The sequence below is a fragment of the Rhinatrema bivittatum genome, chromosome 4 (genome assembly GCF_901001135.1).
Source record: "Rhinatrema bivittatum chromosome 4, aRhiBiv1.1, whole genome shotgun sequence".
Classification (NCBI taxonomy): Eukaryota; Metazoa; Chordata; class Amphibia; order Gymnophiona; family Rhinatrematidae; genus Rhinatrema; species Rhinatrema bivittatum.
This window is the reverse complement of record NC_042618.1, coordinates 239501056-239517259: the sequence shown is the minus strand read 5'-3', so window position 1 is coordinate 239517259 and position 16204 is coordinate 239501056. Positions and strand designations below refer to the sequence as shown.

Below are 16204 nucleotides of genomic sequence, written 5' to 3'. Positions count from 1 at the left end.
CTTCTCCTGGGACTTCCCCTTTAGAGCTCTGTCTTCTGGTCAATCTAACAGACCTGTCTCTTTAGGAAGTTTCTGTCTGTGTGAAACTCCTGTTTCATCACAATATGTAATGTTGTAGCTGGTAAAGTCAATGCAGAGAAACAATGCACGACTAATACAATGCAAAGGGTACAATAGATAGGAAAATGTTCTTTATTAAAGAGCTTGCAGCCTAAAGGAAAAAAAGGGAGACCTACAAGGGGTATTTTGAGAATTGAGGAGGTTGTAGGAATCATGGCATCATAATCACAGATAGTGGGATTTATTGAGACTTTTGGAATGCTTGTCGAAGAAGCAAATCTTCAGGTGGGACTTGGCCATGAAGTGTGGGGGAGCCTGTTGTATTAAATGGAAGAGTGAGTTCCATATGTAAGAGCTAGCAAAGGAAAGAGCACATAGATAAAGATGATAGGGGATAGGGAGAAGATATGTCTGTGCTGATCAAAGAGGTGGGAAGTGGTTTCATGAGAACTGAAGGGGAAAAGAGTGCAGATACTTGAAAGAGACAAAATGAGCTTTAGTGGCATGGAATGGGGAGCCAGGGAAAAGACTTGTGATCTTGCAGCACAGAGCAGAGAGAATTATATTTATCCCAGGACAAGCAGGATGCTAGTCCTCACATATGGGTGACGTCATTCACGGAGCCCTTAAGCGGGAAAAACTTCTGGCAAGTTTCTAGAAGCTTTTAACTGGCTGCCTGAGGCTACTGAGCATGCCCGGCATGCCATGATATTCCCTGCCACAGGGGTCTCACTTCAGTCTTCTTTTTTCCTCGCTGCTAACTGCATCGCGGTTCATAGGAGCCCTGTGAGTTACCTCACAACTAGAAAAAGTTTTATAACAAATTTTGTCCTTTACGGGTCTCACTCGATTTGTCACTGGCTGGTGACAAAAACCATACGTTTTTCGCCAAGAGAAACACCGTTTTCATCGACGGATGTCGACTGAAAAGACTTCGGGCTTCAAAAAGTGCCCGGCCTGCAACCGGACTATGTCGATTACGGACCCGCATGTCGAGTGCGTTCGCTGTCTTGGTGGAGACCATGACATCGCGGCTTGCACTCAATGCCAAGAAATGACGGTGAAAGGTAGGAAGCTTCGTCACGAGAAGATGGCTCAAATTTTTCAAATTCAGACAACACCATCGCTGACAACTTCCACAAAATCCTCACCGGTCGGCATAACAAAAAAGATCTTAATAAAGAAAAGGATTCCGGAGGGTTCCGGGGATGCCTCCTCTCCAACACCCTCCACGTCATCGACAAGGTCGGTATCTGATACTCGTCCAAAACATAAGCACCGACGACACCGTTCAATTCCTCCATTACCACCGCCGGAGGAACCGGTACCAAAAAAACAAAAAATTTCATCGACCTCCGTAACGTCCGGAAAGGAATCGATGCCATCGACATCGGTTACAGACTTAACCACATTGATTAAGCAGATAGTCACCGATGCCCTGAAGGAGAAAATACCGGCGTCATCGCCGATGCCGACCTCTGTGTCGATGCCGACCACCGGGTCGATGCCGACTGTCCAGTCGATGCCGACCACCGAATCGATGCCGACATCGATGTCGATGCCGATACCGGCTACAGTGTCTATGGAAACAGCCCTGTCGATGCCGGCAGACTTGCCGAGGATTTCAACAGCGATGCCGGCTACCCAGCCGATGCCGGCGACCTCATCATCGCCGATATACGCAGTGACTTCCTCGATGCCATACTCTACATCTACGATGACAGTACCATTCGTGATGCCAGAGTCATCGATGTCATCGATAATCTCACAAACCTCGATGACCACAATGGCTTCTAGACCCATTTCATCAATGGTTCCCATCTCCATGTTTACATTCCTTACTTCATCGATTCCAACTACTTCTCAATCGATGCCTCAATATACTCTAGCTCCAACTAGAGCACCTATACAAGGAAAAATTACTTCAACAAAAAAGACATCAGGAAAATATAAACATACTTCCATGCCAGTTCCAGAAGCCTCTTCTGAGAGAAGATTACATGCAATCCTCACTAAAAGGTATCAGGACCTCTTAGCATCCTTGCCTACAGATCCTGAGGAAGAAGAAATGGAAGGTGAAGGCAGTGACGGTTCACCAGATGTTCAGGATCCCTTACAGGGACCATCAGGGATTTCCCCATCTAAAAGACTGGAACCTCATCATTACCAACATACATCAGACACATGGTCAGACACACAATCAAGAGCATTCCTCAGAGGATTTTTTATCTGAGAATACTCCACCTCAAACTAAAAAGCAGTCACCTCCAGAGGACCTGTCTTTTTCCTCCTTTATTCAGGAAATGTCAGAGTCCATCCCATTTCAACTCCAAGCCGAAAAAGATGAACGACAACAGACGTTGGAAATACTACAATTTGTAGATCCTCCAAAACATAATTTGGCAATCCCTGTGCATGAAGTACTTCTACAACTTCAGCAAAGAATATGGGAGCACCCTTGCACAACCCCTGGAGTAAACAGGAGAGTAGACTCTACGTATCTTGTCCAAGCAGCCCCAGGTTTTGAAAAACCTCAACTCCCTCACAACTCCCTAGTTGTAGAATCTGTTCAAAAGAAATCACGCAGATCCAGAACACATGCTTCAATCCCTCCTGGGAAGGATAGCAAATTTTTAGACCTCATGGGAAGAAATATTTACCAGGGAGCCATGCTGAACTCAAAGATTGCTGCATATCAGCTCTAAATGACGCAGCACCAGAGAAATCTCTGGAAACAAATAGAAGAATTTCTCCCATCCCTGCCTCAGCAACAACAAGAGGCAGCACAACAAATTGTACAGAAAGGCCTAGATCAGGGGTCAGGAACCTTTTTGGCTGAGAGAGCCATAAACGCCACATATTTTAAAATGTAATTCCATGAGAGCCATACAATATGTTTAAAACTAAATACAAGTAAATGTGTGCATTTTATGTAAGATCACACTTTTAAAGTACAATAAGTCTCTGAAAATATTACACCAGGCCTTAAGACACCAATACATCTCCTATTAGGAAAACGGACCAAGTCAGGCTGCTATAGAGTCCTACACAGAAACTACACGCCAGCAGAAAACCTCACCTGAATCACGTGCTGTCCCTCACCTAACATAGAATAAAGAGACCAAAACGCATAACAAGAAGCATGCAGACAAAAACTGAATTGGAAACTGCAACAAGCCAGAGTCTCTGTATGCAGTGTAACAAAGGAAAAAAGAAACATCACACATCCTTATAAAACAAATCAAGAAATATAAAATCATCAGCAGTAAAACTGTACTAACAAAAAGAACATATTTCGAAACAGCTGATGAGTGGAATATCCAATAATTAAAAACTCATATAAAACATTTCCAGATACCAACAAAATATTTCAAAATAGCAGACACAAAGATCCAGTAATGAAAAATAATAAGGATACAAAAATTTTTTTGCTCTGCATACCTGGGAACGTTTGATATCCAGGTGTCCTGAGATTGTTCTGAATTAGCAGGAGGTGGGGTGGTTTGCTTGGAACTTTCTCCTCTCTGTCACATACCAGCGCTCTCTCTCACACTGGCTCTCAATGACACACCTATACACACATGCTCTCAGTCACTCACATATACAAATGTTTTTTCTCTCTCACTTATATAGGCTCTTAATTACACATTTACACACATGCTGTCTATCTTTTCACGCTTACACACACACAGGCTTTCAATCACATAAATACATGCTGTCTTTTTCTCTCACACACAGACTCTCATTCACATGCTTACAAACATGTCCTCTCTTTCTCTCATTTACACACAGGCTCTCAATCACATACTCACATGCTCCCTCACCTAAATCAGCTCTCAATCACACACAGACACACATGGTCTCTCTCTCTCATTTAAACACAGGCTCTCAATCACATACTCACATGCTCCATCACCTAAACCAGCTGTCAATCAGACACAGACACACATGATCTCTCTCTTACTTATACACACAGGCTCTTAATCATACATACACATGATCTCTCTCACACACAAAGGATCTCAATCATACACACATACTCTTTCAAACAAACAGGTTTTCAATTACAAACTTACACATACAGGTTCCCAATGGTAAACTTACATTCATGCTCTCTCTCTCACAGGCAGGATCTCAATCACAGACATACTCTCTTTCACATATACAGGCTCTCAATCATTCACATACATGCAATCTCTCACTCACACACACAGGATCTCAAACACACACGCTTGCTCGCTCATTCACTCTCTCTCTCCCCCCCCCCCCCGGAACTCGCGGCAGCAGCAGCCACCTCCCAACGCTAACCTTCATTTTCAGCCCTCGCGGAGGCGAAGGCGGAGTCCCATCGGCCGCGGTTGAAGATTTTCATTTTCCTCCGAGCCGCGCTGCAGTCTTCTTCCCGCGCAGGCACCCGATGCTCTCCACTTCCTCTTCCGGGCCGCGGGAAGAAGAGAGCACCGGCGTGCTCTCTTCTTCCCGCGGCCCGGCTCTCTTCTTCCCGCGGCCCGGCTCTCTTCTTCCCGCGGCCCGGCTCTCTTCTTCCCGCGGCCCGGCTCTCTTCTTCCCGCGGCCCGGCTGACACCCGATGACTCCCGCGGGAGTCATCGGGGTGTCAGCCGGGTGCCAGCGCTGGAGTCATCGGGTGCCTGCGCGGGTCTTCCCGCGCAGGCACCCGATGCTCTCCACTTCCTCTTCCGGGCCGCGGGAAGAAGAGAGCACCGGCGTGCTCTCTTCTTCCCGCGGCCCGGAAGAGGAAGTGGAGAGCATCGGGTGCCTGCGCGGGAAGACCCGCGCAGGCACCCGATGACTCCAGCGCTGGCACCCGGCTGACACCCGATGACTCCCGCGCAGGCACCCGGATGACTCCAGTCGGCGTGCTCTCTTCTCCTCCCCCCCGCGGCCCGGAAGAGGAAGTGGTGAGCATCGGGTGCCTGCGCGGAAGAAGAGACCACGCTAGTGTGGTGTCTTCTTCCCGCGCAGGCACCCGATGCTCTCCACTTCCTCTTCCGGGCCGGGGGGGGGGGGGGGGGGAGGAGAAGAGAGCACGCCGGTGCCGCTGACTCCAGCTGTCCTGCCGCGTTCCGCCCGGGCTGACAGCATTTTAAGCCCGGGCGGCGGAGGACCGGGGAGCAGCTGGGTCAGCGGGGAACCGCGAAGTATGGCGACACTTGTCTGCGAGCCAGATGCAGCCCTCAAAAGAGCCATATCTGGCTCGCGAGCCATGGGTTCCCGACCCCTGGCCTAGATGCTGGAAAGCACGAGGTAAGGGCAGCTTATGATGCTTTCGAAACCTCATCAAGAACTGCGGCATCTGGCATCAGCGCACGAAGATGGGCCTGGCTAAAGGCTTCAGATTTACGTCCTGAAGTCCAGGACAAACTAGTGGACTTACCATGCCAAGGGGATAATCTGTTTGGCACAAAGGTGCAAGACGCTGTGGCACAGCTTCAAGAACATTCAGAAACCTTGAAGCAACTCTCCACTTTGTCACATGACACTACAACTCATCCAACCCGCAGGCCACCCCGTTGGGACACTAAGCGTCCATTCTACCGACCAAGGAGGTATTATCCTCAAGCCTCTAGATCACGACCTCCAAGGACTCAACAACGTCCACAACAAAGACAGCAGCGGTCTACAAGGCCACAGCCTCCGCCTCAAACAGCTTCTACCTCGGGGTTTTGAAAATCATCCCAGAGTGCAGAGCCAACTTCCCAATCCTTATCCCGAATTGCCAGTTGGAGGAAGAATTTCCCACTTTTACAGAGAATGGACAAACATTACAACACACCAATGGGTCCTGTCCATTGTTCACCAAGGCTACCGCCTAGACTTCACATCTCTCCCTCGGGAGTTTCCACCACAAAACTCCCATCTAGAACATATTCCTCAATTACAAATAGAATTATCTGCTCTTCTGAAATCAAGAGCGGTGGAACACGTGCCACCCACTCAGAAGGGAAGAGGATTCTATTCCCGGTATTTCCTCATTCCAAAGAAAACTGGAGGCTTACGACCCATTCTAGATCGCAGAAATCTCAACAAATTTCTAAGAAAAGAAAAATTCAGAATGGTGTCCCTAGGCACCATGCTTCCACTCATACAAAAAGGGGATTGGCTTTGTTCTCTGGATCTTCAAGATGCATACACTCACATTCCAATATTCCCCCCGCATCGAAAATACCTCCGATTTACGGTAGGACATCAACATTTCCAATACAGAGTCTTGCCATTCGGCCTAGCCATTCGGCCTAGCCTCAGCTCCCAGAGTATTCACCAAATGCCTAGCAGTGATAGCAGGACATTTGCACAAACAAGGTGTCCATGTTTTTCCTTATCTCGACGATTGGCTAATAAAAAGTCAGTCTCAACAAGGAACGCTAACTTCTCTACATTACACAATACAGTTACTTCACAAACTGGGATTTCTCATCAATTATCAAAAATCCCACCTGCACCCGTCTCATCTACTCCAATACATAGGAGCAGAATTAAACACAAACCTTGCACAAGCTTTTCTTCCAGAAGACCGTGCACAAACACTGTCCCAGTTGGCGTACTCCATATCCATGCAACCACAAGTGACAGCTCATCAGTTTCTAATTTTACTAGGCCACATGGCTTCAACAGTTCACGTCACTCCTATGGCACGACTTGCCATGAGACTCACCCAATGGACTCTTCGATCACAGTGGATCCAAGCCATTCAACCACTGCATTATCCAATCCAAGTAACCCACCAACTACGCTCCTCGCTAAAATGGTGGACAAGCAAGGACAATTTGCGCAAAGGCCTACCCTTCCAAAAACCGATCCCTCAGATAACATTAACTACAGATGCCTCCACCTTGGGATGGGGAGCTCATGTAAACTCTCTTCAAACTCAAGGAACTTGGACAAAACTCGAATCCACATATCAAATCAATTTTCTGGAACTTCGAGCTATATGTTATGCGCTACATGCGTTCAAAGACTGCCTTTCACACAAGACTGTGCTAATCCAGACAGACAATACTGAAGCCATGTGGTACATCAACAAACAGGGAGGTACGGGTTCGTATCTCCTTTGTCAGGAAGCGGCACAAATTTGGGACTGGGCCTTGAACCACTCCATGTTCCTACAGGCCACTTACCTAGCAGGGATTCAAAATGTACTAGCAGACCGACTCAGTCGCCAGTTCCAACCACACGAATGGTCTCTGAATCCCTCAATAGCGACCAAGATATTCCAACGTTGGGGACAGCCAACAACGGACCTCTTTGCGTCGTATCTGAACCACAAGGTGGACGACTTCTGTTCTCTGCACAAACAGAGGAACCAGCCAGCCAAGGACGCCTTTGCTCGCCCTTGGACCTCAGGTCTACTATATGCATATCCTCCAATACCGCTTATCACCAAGACGTTGGTGAAGCTACAACAGGACAAGGGGTCCATGATACTCATAGCCCCATATTGGCCTCGACAAGTATGGTTTCCCACACTGCTAGACCTGTCAGTCAGGGATCCAATACGCCTGGGAGTAGCTCCCAATCTCATCACTCAAGATCAGGGTCGGTTGCGCCATCCCAACCTTCAGTCCCTATCCCTGACAGCATGGATGTTGAAAGCTTAATCCTACAATCACTTAATCTTTCAACTAATGTTTCTCAAGTGCTTATAGCTTCACGCAAACCTTCCACACGAAGGAATTACTCTTTCAAATGGAAACGGTTTACTGTCTGGTGCAAGCAAAACAATATTGATCCTTTCACTTGCCCCACAACTTCTCTTCTAGATTATTTGTACTCTCTCTCAGACTTTGGTCTGCAAACATCGTCAATCAGAGTTCATTTGAGCGCAATCTCAGCTTATCATAACAAGATAGGAGATGCACCTATATCCACTCAACCTCTCGTCAGTAGATTCATGAGAGGTCTAACTCATCTTAAACCACCAATTCGGCCTCCAGTCACGCAATGGGACCTGAATCTGGTTTTAACAGGATTAATGCGTTCCCCTTTCGAACCCATAGATTCCTGTGAACTGAAATTGCTAACATGGAAAACTATTTTCCTCATAGCCATTACATCAGCTAGAAGGGTTAGTGAGTTACAAGCACTTGTCACGTATGAACCTTATACAAAGTTTCTCCATGACAGAGTGGTTCTCCGTACACACCCAAAATTCCTTCCTAAGGTAGTTACGGAATTCCACTTAAATCAAACAATAGTTCTACCCACATTCTTTCCAAGGCCTCACTCTCACCAAGGTGAAAGAGCTCTACACACTTTGGACTGTAAACGTGCATTGTCTTTTTATTTGAATCGCACTACGTCCCTCAGAAAATCCAATCAGCTTTTTGTCTCTTATGACCTAAATAAGCCAGGTAAAGCAGTGGGTAAACATACTCTATCCAATTGGTTAGCAGATTGCATACAGTTTTGCTATGAAAAAGCAGGCCTTCCTCTCCAAGGGCGAGTAAAGGCTCATTCAGTAAGAGCAATGTCAACCTCAGTAGCACACTTTCGTTCAGTGCCAATCATTGACATTTGTAAAGCAGCAACATGGAGTTCTCTTCACACCTTTGCAGCTCATTACTGTTTGGACAAGGAAGGACGACAGGATTCAGCCTATGGACAATCTGTCTTAAAGAACTTGTTTCCAGTTTAAACCCAACTCCTTCTACAACCAACCTGCTGTGATCTTCGGCTGCATCATTTCCTCAACAATGCATTACTGCTACCTGCATGGACAATGACTCAGCCTCTAGCTTGCTAATCACCCATATGTGAGGACTAGCATCCTGCTTGTCCTGGGATAAAGCAAAATTGCTTACCTTGTAATAGGTGTTATCCCAGGACAGCAGGATGTAGTCCTCACGGAACCCACCCGCCACCCCGCGGAGTTGGGCCTCAGACTTTATTAATTTACTTTTGCTATTGCTTATTGCTACATACAAGACTGAAGTGAGACCCCTGTGGCAGGGAATATCATGGCATGCCGGGCATGCTCAGTAGCCTCAGGCAGCCAGTTAAAAGCTTCTAGAAACTTGCCAGAAGTTTTTCCCGCTTAAGGGCTCCGTGAATGACGTCACCCATATGTGAGGACTACATCCTGCTGTCCTGGGATAACACCTATTACAAGGTAAGCAATTTTGCTTTGTCTGTGGTCTAAGAAGTTTCTGGACACATCCTTCAGAAATGAGGAGCAGACTCTTGGCAATTCAGATGCACTGCTGTTTGAGTAGCAGGTACAGACTGCTTAATGGAACAATTCCAGCCCCGATTAGGTTTCTAATTATGCTGCTCCTAGCTGGCTGAATCTTTAAATGTTGATGTCCCATGTTCCCAGAGTTCTGTCCGGTTTCATTTACAATTCTGACCACAAAAAAATGGCAAGTAATACTAATGCCATTCATGAACCCATTTGCAGCTTGTCCACTGATTTCCAGAGAAATTCCCCAACTTTTTATAGGTTGTGTTGTGTATGCTGAAAGTCTACAGACTACCTTTTCTCGCTAACATTCACAGACAGTGAATTGAAGTTGTGCGGTGTTCTGTCTGTTGTCTTTAAACTTTCTATTCATCTTGGACAGCACACAAAGTCTCCAAAAGGCGTTTTAGAACTTGGGGTAGGCAAGCAAGCCTATTTGCACCCTCTGGCTCCTATAGTCTGATTTCCAGTCCTTTCTTCCTCACTCCTCTTTCTGTCTACCAACCTGGATGGTTAGGGAGAGAGTGGCATTCTTCATGGATTTTCATCCGCTGCCAGCTTGTACTTAAATTTGTGGCATTTTTATGCCCTTGAGAGACTTTTCATCCTGTTTGTCTTGCTCATCTCTAGTTATAGGTCTAACAGCACGCTAATATATACATGTCTTCAGTAAATAATGGACAAAATATAAGTTCTCTTTGACAGGCAGACTTCACTGTTTGAAATATATATATATGAGAGTTTTTGCTAGCCCTAGTTTTAAATGGTAGGTTAGTTTTTCAGCTAGTACAAAGAAATGATGGGATATTAGTGTTCAGTTTTTAATGACTGTGACTGAAGAAGGTTTCAGGTTCTGATTATGGTAAGCGAAGAATACGATCAGGGGAGATGTTGGGGTGTGGTGTACTTAAATTTCAGGAATTGTGGACATGATTAATCTTTATTTAAAACTGCCTTTCCTTTTTTGGCAGTGCCCAAGGCAAGCTTACAACAAAGTTAAGTACAGTAAAACATCAACATACTAGATCTCATGTTTTATGATTATCGCCCCCCCCCCCCCCCAAAAAAAAACCAAACAAACCCAGCAACAGGCCTTTGACACTGTTGCACACCGAAGACTCAGTAAACTAGCTGACCAGCATAAGGTTGTAAAGTGGTAAACTGGATTAAAAACTGGTTGAGTAATAGGCAACAGAGAGTAGTGGTAAATAGAGCTCCTGCCAAGAAAAGGGGACTTGTTAGTAGAGTGTCTGAGATCAGTCCTGGGTCCAATTCAATATTTTTTTGTATGTGATTATTGTAGAGGACCTAGAAAGAAAGGTTTGTCCAACATCTGTAATAGGGTAGACACTATAAAGGGAATAGGAAAAATGATGCATGATCTAAAAAAGCATACAGAGTGTTTGGCAACTAAGTGCAAAATACAGAACCATTGATTTTGAGGGCATATGTGATAAGGGGATAAGGTCCTGATGTGTACTAAATAGGAGAAAGATTGGGGGTGATCATATCTGATTATCTCAAGGTAGCAAACCATGTGATATGGCAGTGATGAAGATCGAAGAATGCCAGGGTACGTAGGAAGAGATGTAAATAGAAGGAAAACAAGAGTATTAATGTTTGTGTAAAAATAATTGCTGAGACTTCATCTGGAATCCTTATTCCAGTTCTGGATACTGCAGCTGTAAAAGGATGTAAACAGAATAGAGTCCATCTAGAAGACTTCTACCAAAATGTATAGAGTCTATACCATAAGCCCTATGAGGTGAGATATAAATATTTAAATGAGTGTATCCTGAAGGAGAGGATTATATAATAAACAATTCAAATATCTCAAATGTACAAATAATGCCCAAGGGACAAACAGTGGAAAGGAAATTCTAGAGCAAAGGGTCATGGTATGAGTTTTTGAAAGGGGGACGATTGGGGGAGGGGCTGATCCTGGAGGGTGTGGGGCTTGGGGCAATTCAGCTGGTGAGTCCTCATCCAAAAATTGAAAAGTAGAGTGAGGGATTGTCCCCTCCCTCAACATATTGTTGAATTTGGGGGAGGAGCTCTATACCATCTGACCATTGCTGAAAACTCCACTGAATGGGCCACTGCAGTTCCTGGCCTGCCTACGCTTCTTAGTGATGTCGGAGGCAAGGCCACTGCGATAGCATGGAATCCAGAGCAGTCTCCCCAAAGATGGCCCCATTGTCGAGTAATATAAAGAAAATATATTCTTCACAGTTTAGGTGGTGGCTGCATGGAAGAATCTCCAGGTGGAGACCGCAGAGGCAAAATCAGTACTACATAGTACATAAGAACGTAAGTTATGCTTTACTGCATCAGACCAAGGGTCTATCAAGCTCAGTATCCTGTTTCCAACAGTGCCAATCCAAGTCACAAGAACCTGGCAAGTACCCACCCATTAAATAGATCCCATGCTACTAATGTCGGCAACAAGCAGTGACTATTCCCTTTTGATTACTAGCAGTTTTTAGAATTATCCAAAACTTTATCATCCATAGTAATGATGGCAGATAAAGACCAAATGGTCTACTCAGTTTGCCCACAAGTTATTCATGGTAGCAACTGCTACTCTGTGCAGATTACCCCCATGCCTTCTGTTAAGGGTAGTAACTGTCACTCAGTACAGTTACCCCAATGCCTTCTGTTAAGGATAGTACCGGAATGAAAGAAGGTCTGGGACAAGCACAGAGGATCCTAATGATAGAGAACCAAGGGAATGCCAGTGGCCAAGTAATTTTCTTTGTAAATGCCTTTTTTTTTTAAATATAAGAAACATGGTTAATGAAGTTAATAAATTAAGCTAGACTAATCTGGGATATTTTGACCAGAAGATTCTGCTCTCATATTCTGTTTCTAGAAGATTCTGGCACTCAACATCCTGTGGTACTAACCAGTGACAGAATTCACACATGGAGAGGACAGATACAGAGGGCAGAGAAGGAGATGACTGGAGATGTAGTAGGGTCTGCGGTGACATAGGCAGGAGCAACTTGGCACATTGGATGGAGCAAGAGGTCCTTATTTGCAGTGTTACTTTTCTGGATTGTGCTGATCATAAATCCTCCTGTTTATTCTTTCCGATATGCTGCATTTCACTGTGTTGAGGGGGATCTGAGAATATTATGCAGAATCTCTGAAAGTGGGTAGTGCTGGGGAGAGGTCTGCTTATCCTTTTTTGAACTGCTTTTCGACCTCACACCCAAGTGCTGAGATTTTCTTGTCTGGTTCTTTCAGAGGTCTGAAAATGATGAGATAGAGCATCTGCTCCAGCTTAGTAAACACATGCTGTCATCAGAGGGCTCAGAGATGCCAGAGGTATTTGATCGTGAAGAGGAAGAGCTAATCCTGGCAGAGTATGAGAGCGATGAAGAAAAGAAAAGAGGATCTAGGTAAGGTTTTCTTTGGCTGGGGAGCACTAGAAAGAGAGAGTAGCTTTTGCAGTAAATGACAAGAAGGTTTGAAATTTGAAGTTAGAAATTTGAGATTGACAAATTCGATGTATGGGAAAGGATGAACAGGGGAGTTTTCTTGGGTGGCATACCCTTTGCTCAAAGCATAGCCTCCCAAGATTAAGGTGGTATTGGACATAGTATGTGGTTTCTGCAATTAGAATATAAGAAGTTGCCTTACTGGGTCATACTTAGGGTCCATCAAAGCCCACCTTCCTGTTTCCAGCAGTGGCCAGTCCAGGTTACAAATACCTGGCAAGAACCCAGACATTAAATAGATCCTATGCTACTGATGCTGGTAATGAGCAGTGGCTGTTCTCTGAGTCAACCTGATTAATAGCAGTTTATGGACTTTTCACTCAGGAACAAATCCAAACTTTTTTTTTTAATCCAGCTACTCTAACTGCCTTAACTACATCCTCTAGCAATGAATTCCAGAGCTTAATTGTGCATTGAGTGAAAAATAATTTTCTTCAATCCGTTTTAAATGTTACTTGCTAACTTTATGAAGGGTCCCCTGGTCCTTGTACTATCTGAAAGAATAAATAACCGATTCACATTTACCCATTCAAGTTCTTTCATGATTTTATAGACTTCCAGCATATCCTCTCTGAGCTGTCTCTTCTCCAGGGAAGCTGTTTCATGTTCTTTATCATTTTGGTCGTCCTTCTGTGTACCTTCTCCAAATATATCTTTTTTTGAGATGCAACCAGAATTGCACCAGGTATTCAAGGTGTGATCTCACCATGGAGCAATACAGAGGCATTATGACATTCTCCATTTTATTTATGATTCCCTTCCTAATAATTCCTAACATTCTATTTGCTTTTTTGACCACCATAGCACACTGAGCCGACGATTTCAATGTATTATCCACTATAATGCCTACATTTTTTTTTCCTGGGTGATAACTCCTAATATGGAACCTAACATCATATAACTACAGCAAGGGTTATTTTTCACTATATGCATCAACTTGCATTTGTGCACATGAAATTTCATCTGCCATTTGGACACCCAATCTTTTTAATTTATATTCCACTTTTTGACTTTTCAAAGTGGATTACAGTATGTATTTTCCAATCTAAGTTTGTATCTGAGGCAATGGAGAGTAGAGTGACTTGCCCAAGGTCACAAGTCATGGCAATGGGATTTGAATCCTGGTTTCCCTAGTTCATAGTCTGCTGCTTTAACCACTAGACTACTCCTCTACTCCAACTTTCAGTCTTGCAAGGTCCTCCTGCAATTTATCACAATCTGCTTGTGATTTAAATGCTCTGAATAATTTTGCCATTTGCAAATTTGATCACCTCACTCATTATACCCCTTTCCAGATTATTTATAAATATATTAGAAAGCACAGGTCTAAATACAGATCCCTGAGGCACATTACCATTTACCTTTTTCCACTGAGAAAATTACCCATTTAATCCTACTCTGTTTCCTATTTTTTTACCCAGTTTGTAATCCATAAAACGATATCCCATGACTTTTTTGTTTTCTTAAAATGCCTCTCATGAGGAATTTTATCAAATGCCTTCTGAAAATCCAAATACACTACATCTATCAATTCACCTTTATTCTCATGTTTATTAACCTCTTCAAAAAACTGTAGCAGATTTGTGGGGTAATACTTCCCTTGGGTAAATCCATGCTGGCTGTGTCCCATTAAACCATATTTATATTAATGCTCTGTGATTTTGATCTTTATAATAGTTTCCACGATATTTCCTGGCACTGAAGTCAGACTCACTGGTCTATAATTTCCTGGGATCACGCCTGGAGCCCTTTTACATATCAGAGTTATATTGGCCACCCTCCAGTACTCAGGTACAATGGACAATATTAATGATAGGTTAAAAATTACTAGTAATAGGTCTGAAATTAAATGATTTCTTTGCTTCGGTGTTTACTGAAGAGGATGTTGGGGAGGTACCCGTAATGGAGAAGGTTTTCATGGGTAATGATTCAGATGGACTGAATCAAATCACGGTGAACGTAGAAGATGTGGTAGGCCTGATTGACAAACTGAAGAGTAGTAAATCACCTGGACCGGATGGTATACACCCCAGAGTTCTGAAGGAACTAAAAAATGAAATTTCAGAACTATTAGTAAAAATTTGTAACTTATCATTAAAATCATCCATTGTACCTGAAGACTGGAGGATAGCAAATGTAACCCCAATATTTAAAAAGGGCTCCAGGGGCGATTCGGGAAACTACAGACCGGTTAGCCTGACTTCAGTGCCAGGAAAAATAGTGGAAAGTGTTCTAAACATCAAAATCACAGAACATATAGAAAGACATGGTTTAATGGAACAAAGTCAGCATGGCTTTACCCAGGGCAAGTCTTGCCTCACAAATCTGCTTCACTTTTTTGAAGGAGTTAATAAACATGTGGATAAAGGTGAACCGGTAGATATAGTATACTTGGATTTTCAGAAGGCGTTTGACAAAGTTCCTCATGAGAGGCTTCTAGGAAAAGTAAAAAGTCATGGGATAGGTGGCGATGTCCTTTCGTGGATTGCAAACTGGCTAAAAGACAGGAAACAGAGAGTAGGATTGAATGGGCAATTTTCTCAATGGAAGGGAGTGGACAGTGGAGTGCCTCAGGGATCTGTATTGGGACCCTTACTGTTCAATATATTTATAATGATCTGGAAAGAAATACGACGAGTGAAATAATCAAATTTGCAGATGACACAAAATTGTTCAGAGTAGTTAAATCACAAGCAGATTGTGATAAATTGCAGGAAGACCTTGTGAGACTGGAAAATTGGGCATCCAAATGGCAGATGAAATTTAATGTGGATAAGTGCAAGGTGATGCATATAGGGAAAAATAACCCATGCTATAATTACACAATGTTGGGTTCCACATTATGTGGTACAACCCAAGAAAGAGATCTAGGTGTCATAGTGGATAACACATTGAAATCGTCGGTTCAGTGTGCTGCGGCAGTCAAAAAAGCAAACAGAATGTTGGGAATTATTAGAAAAGGAATGATGAATAAAACGGAAAATGTCATAATGCCTCTGTATTGCTCCATGGTGAGACCACACCTTGAATACTGTGTACAATTCTGGTCGCCGCATCTCAAAAAAGATATAATTGCGATGGAGAAGGTACAGAGAAGGGCTACCAAAATGATAAGGGGAATGGAACAATTCCCCTATGAGGAAAGACTAAAGACGTTAGGACTTTTCAGCTTGGAGAAGAGACGACTGAGGGGGGATATGATAGAGGTGTTTAAAATCATGAGAGGTCTAGAACGGGTAGATGTGAATCGGTTATTTACTCTTTCGGATAGTAGAAAGACTAGGGGACACTCCATGAAGTTAGCATGGGGCACATTTAAAACTAATCGGAGAAAGTTCTTTTTTACTCAACGCACAATTAAACTCTGGAATTTGTTGCCAGAGAATGTGGTTCGTGCAGTTAGTATAGCTGTGTTTAAAAAAGGATTGGATAAGTTCTTGGAGGA

General features: G+C 43.9%; 1 protein-coding gene across 3 annotated transcripts in view; it reads left to right on the top strand.

The window, feature by feature from the left end:
* Window positions 1–16204, top strand: part of DDX11 (DEAD/H-box helicase 11) — a 427300-nt gene that overhangs the window by 62686 nt on the left and 348410 nt on the right. For all 3 annotated transcript variants that reach the window (XM_029599951.1, XM_029599952.1, XM_029599950.1), the window contains exon 5: window positions 12506–12660. In XM_029599951.1, coding sequence (XP_029455811.1) covers window positions 12506–12660 — 155 coding nt within the window. The remainder of the gene's footprint in view (window positions 1–12505; window positions 12661–16204) is intronic.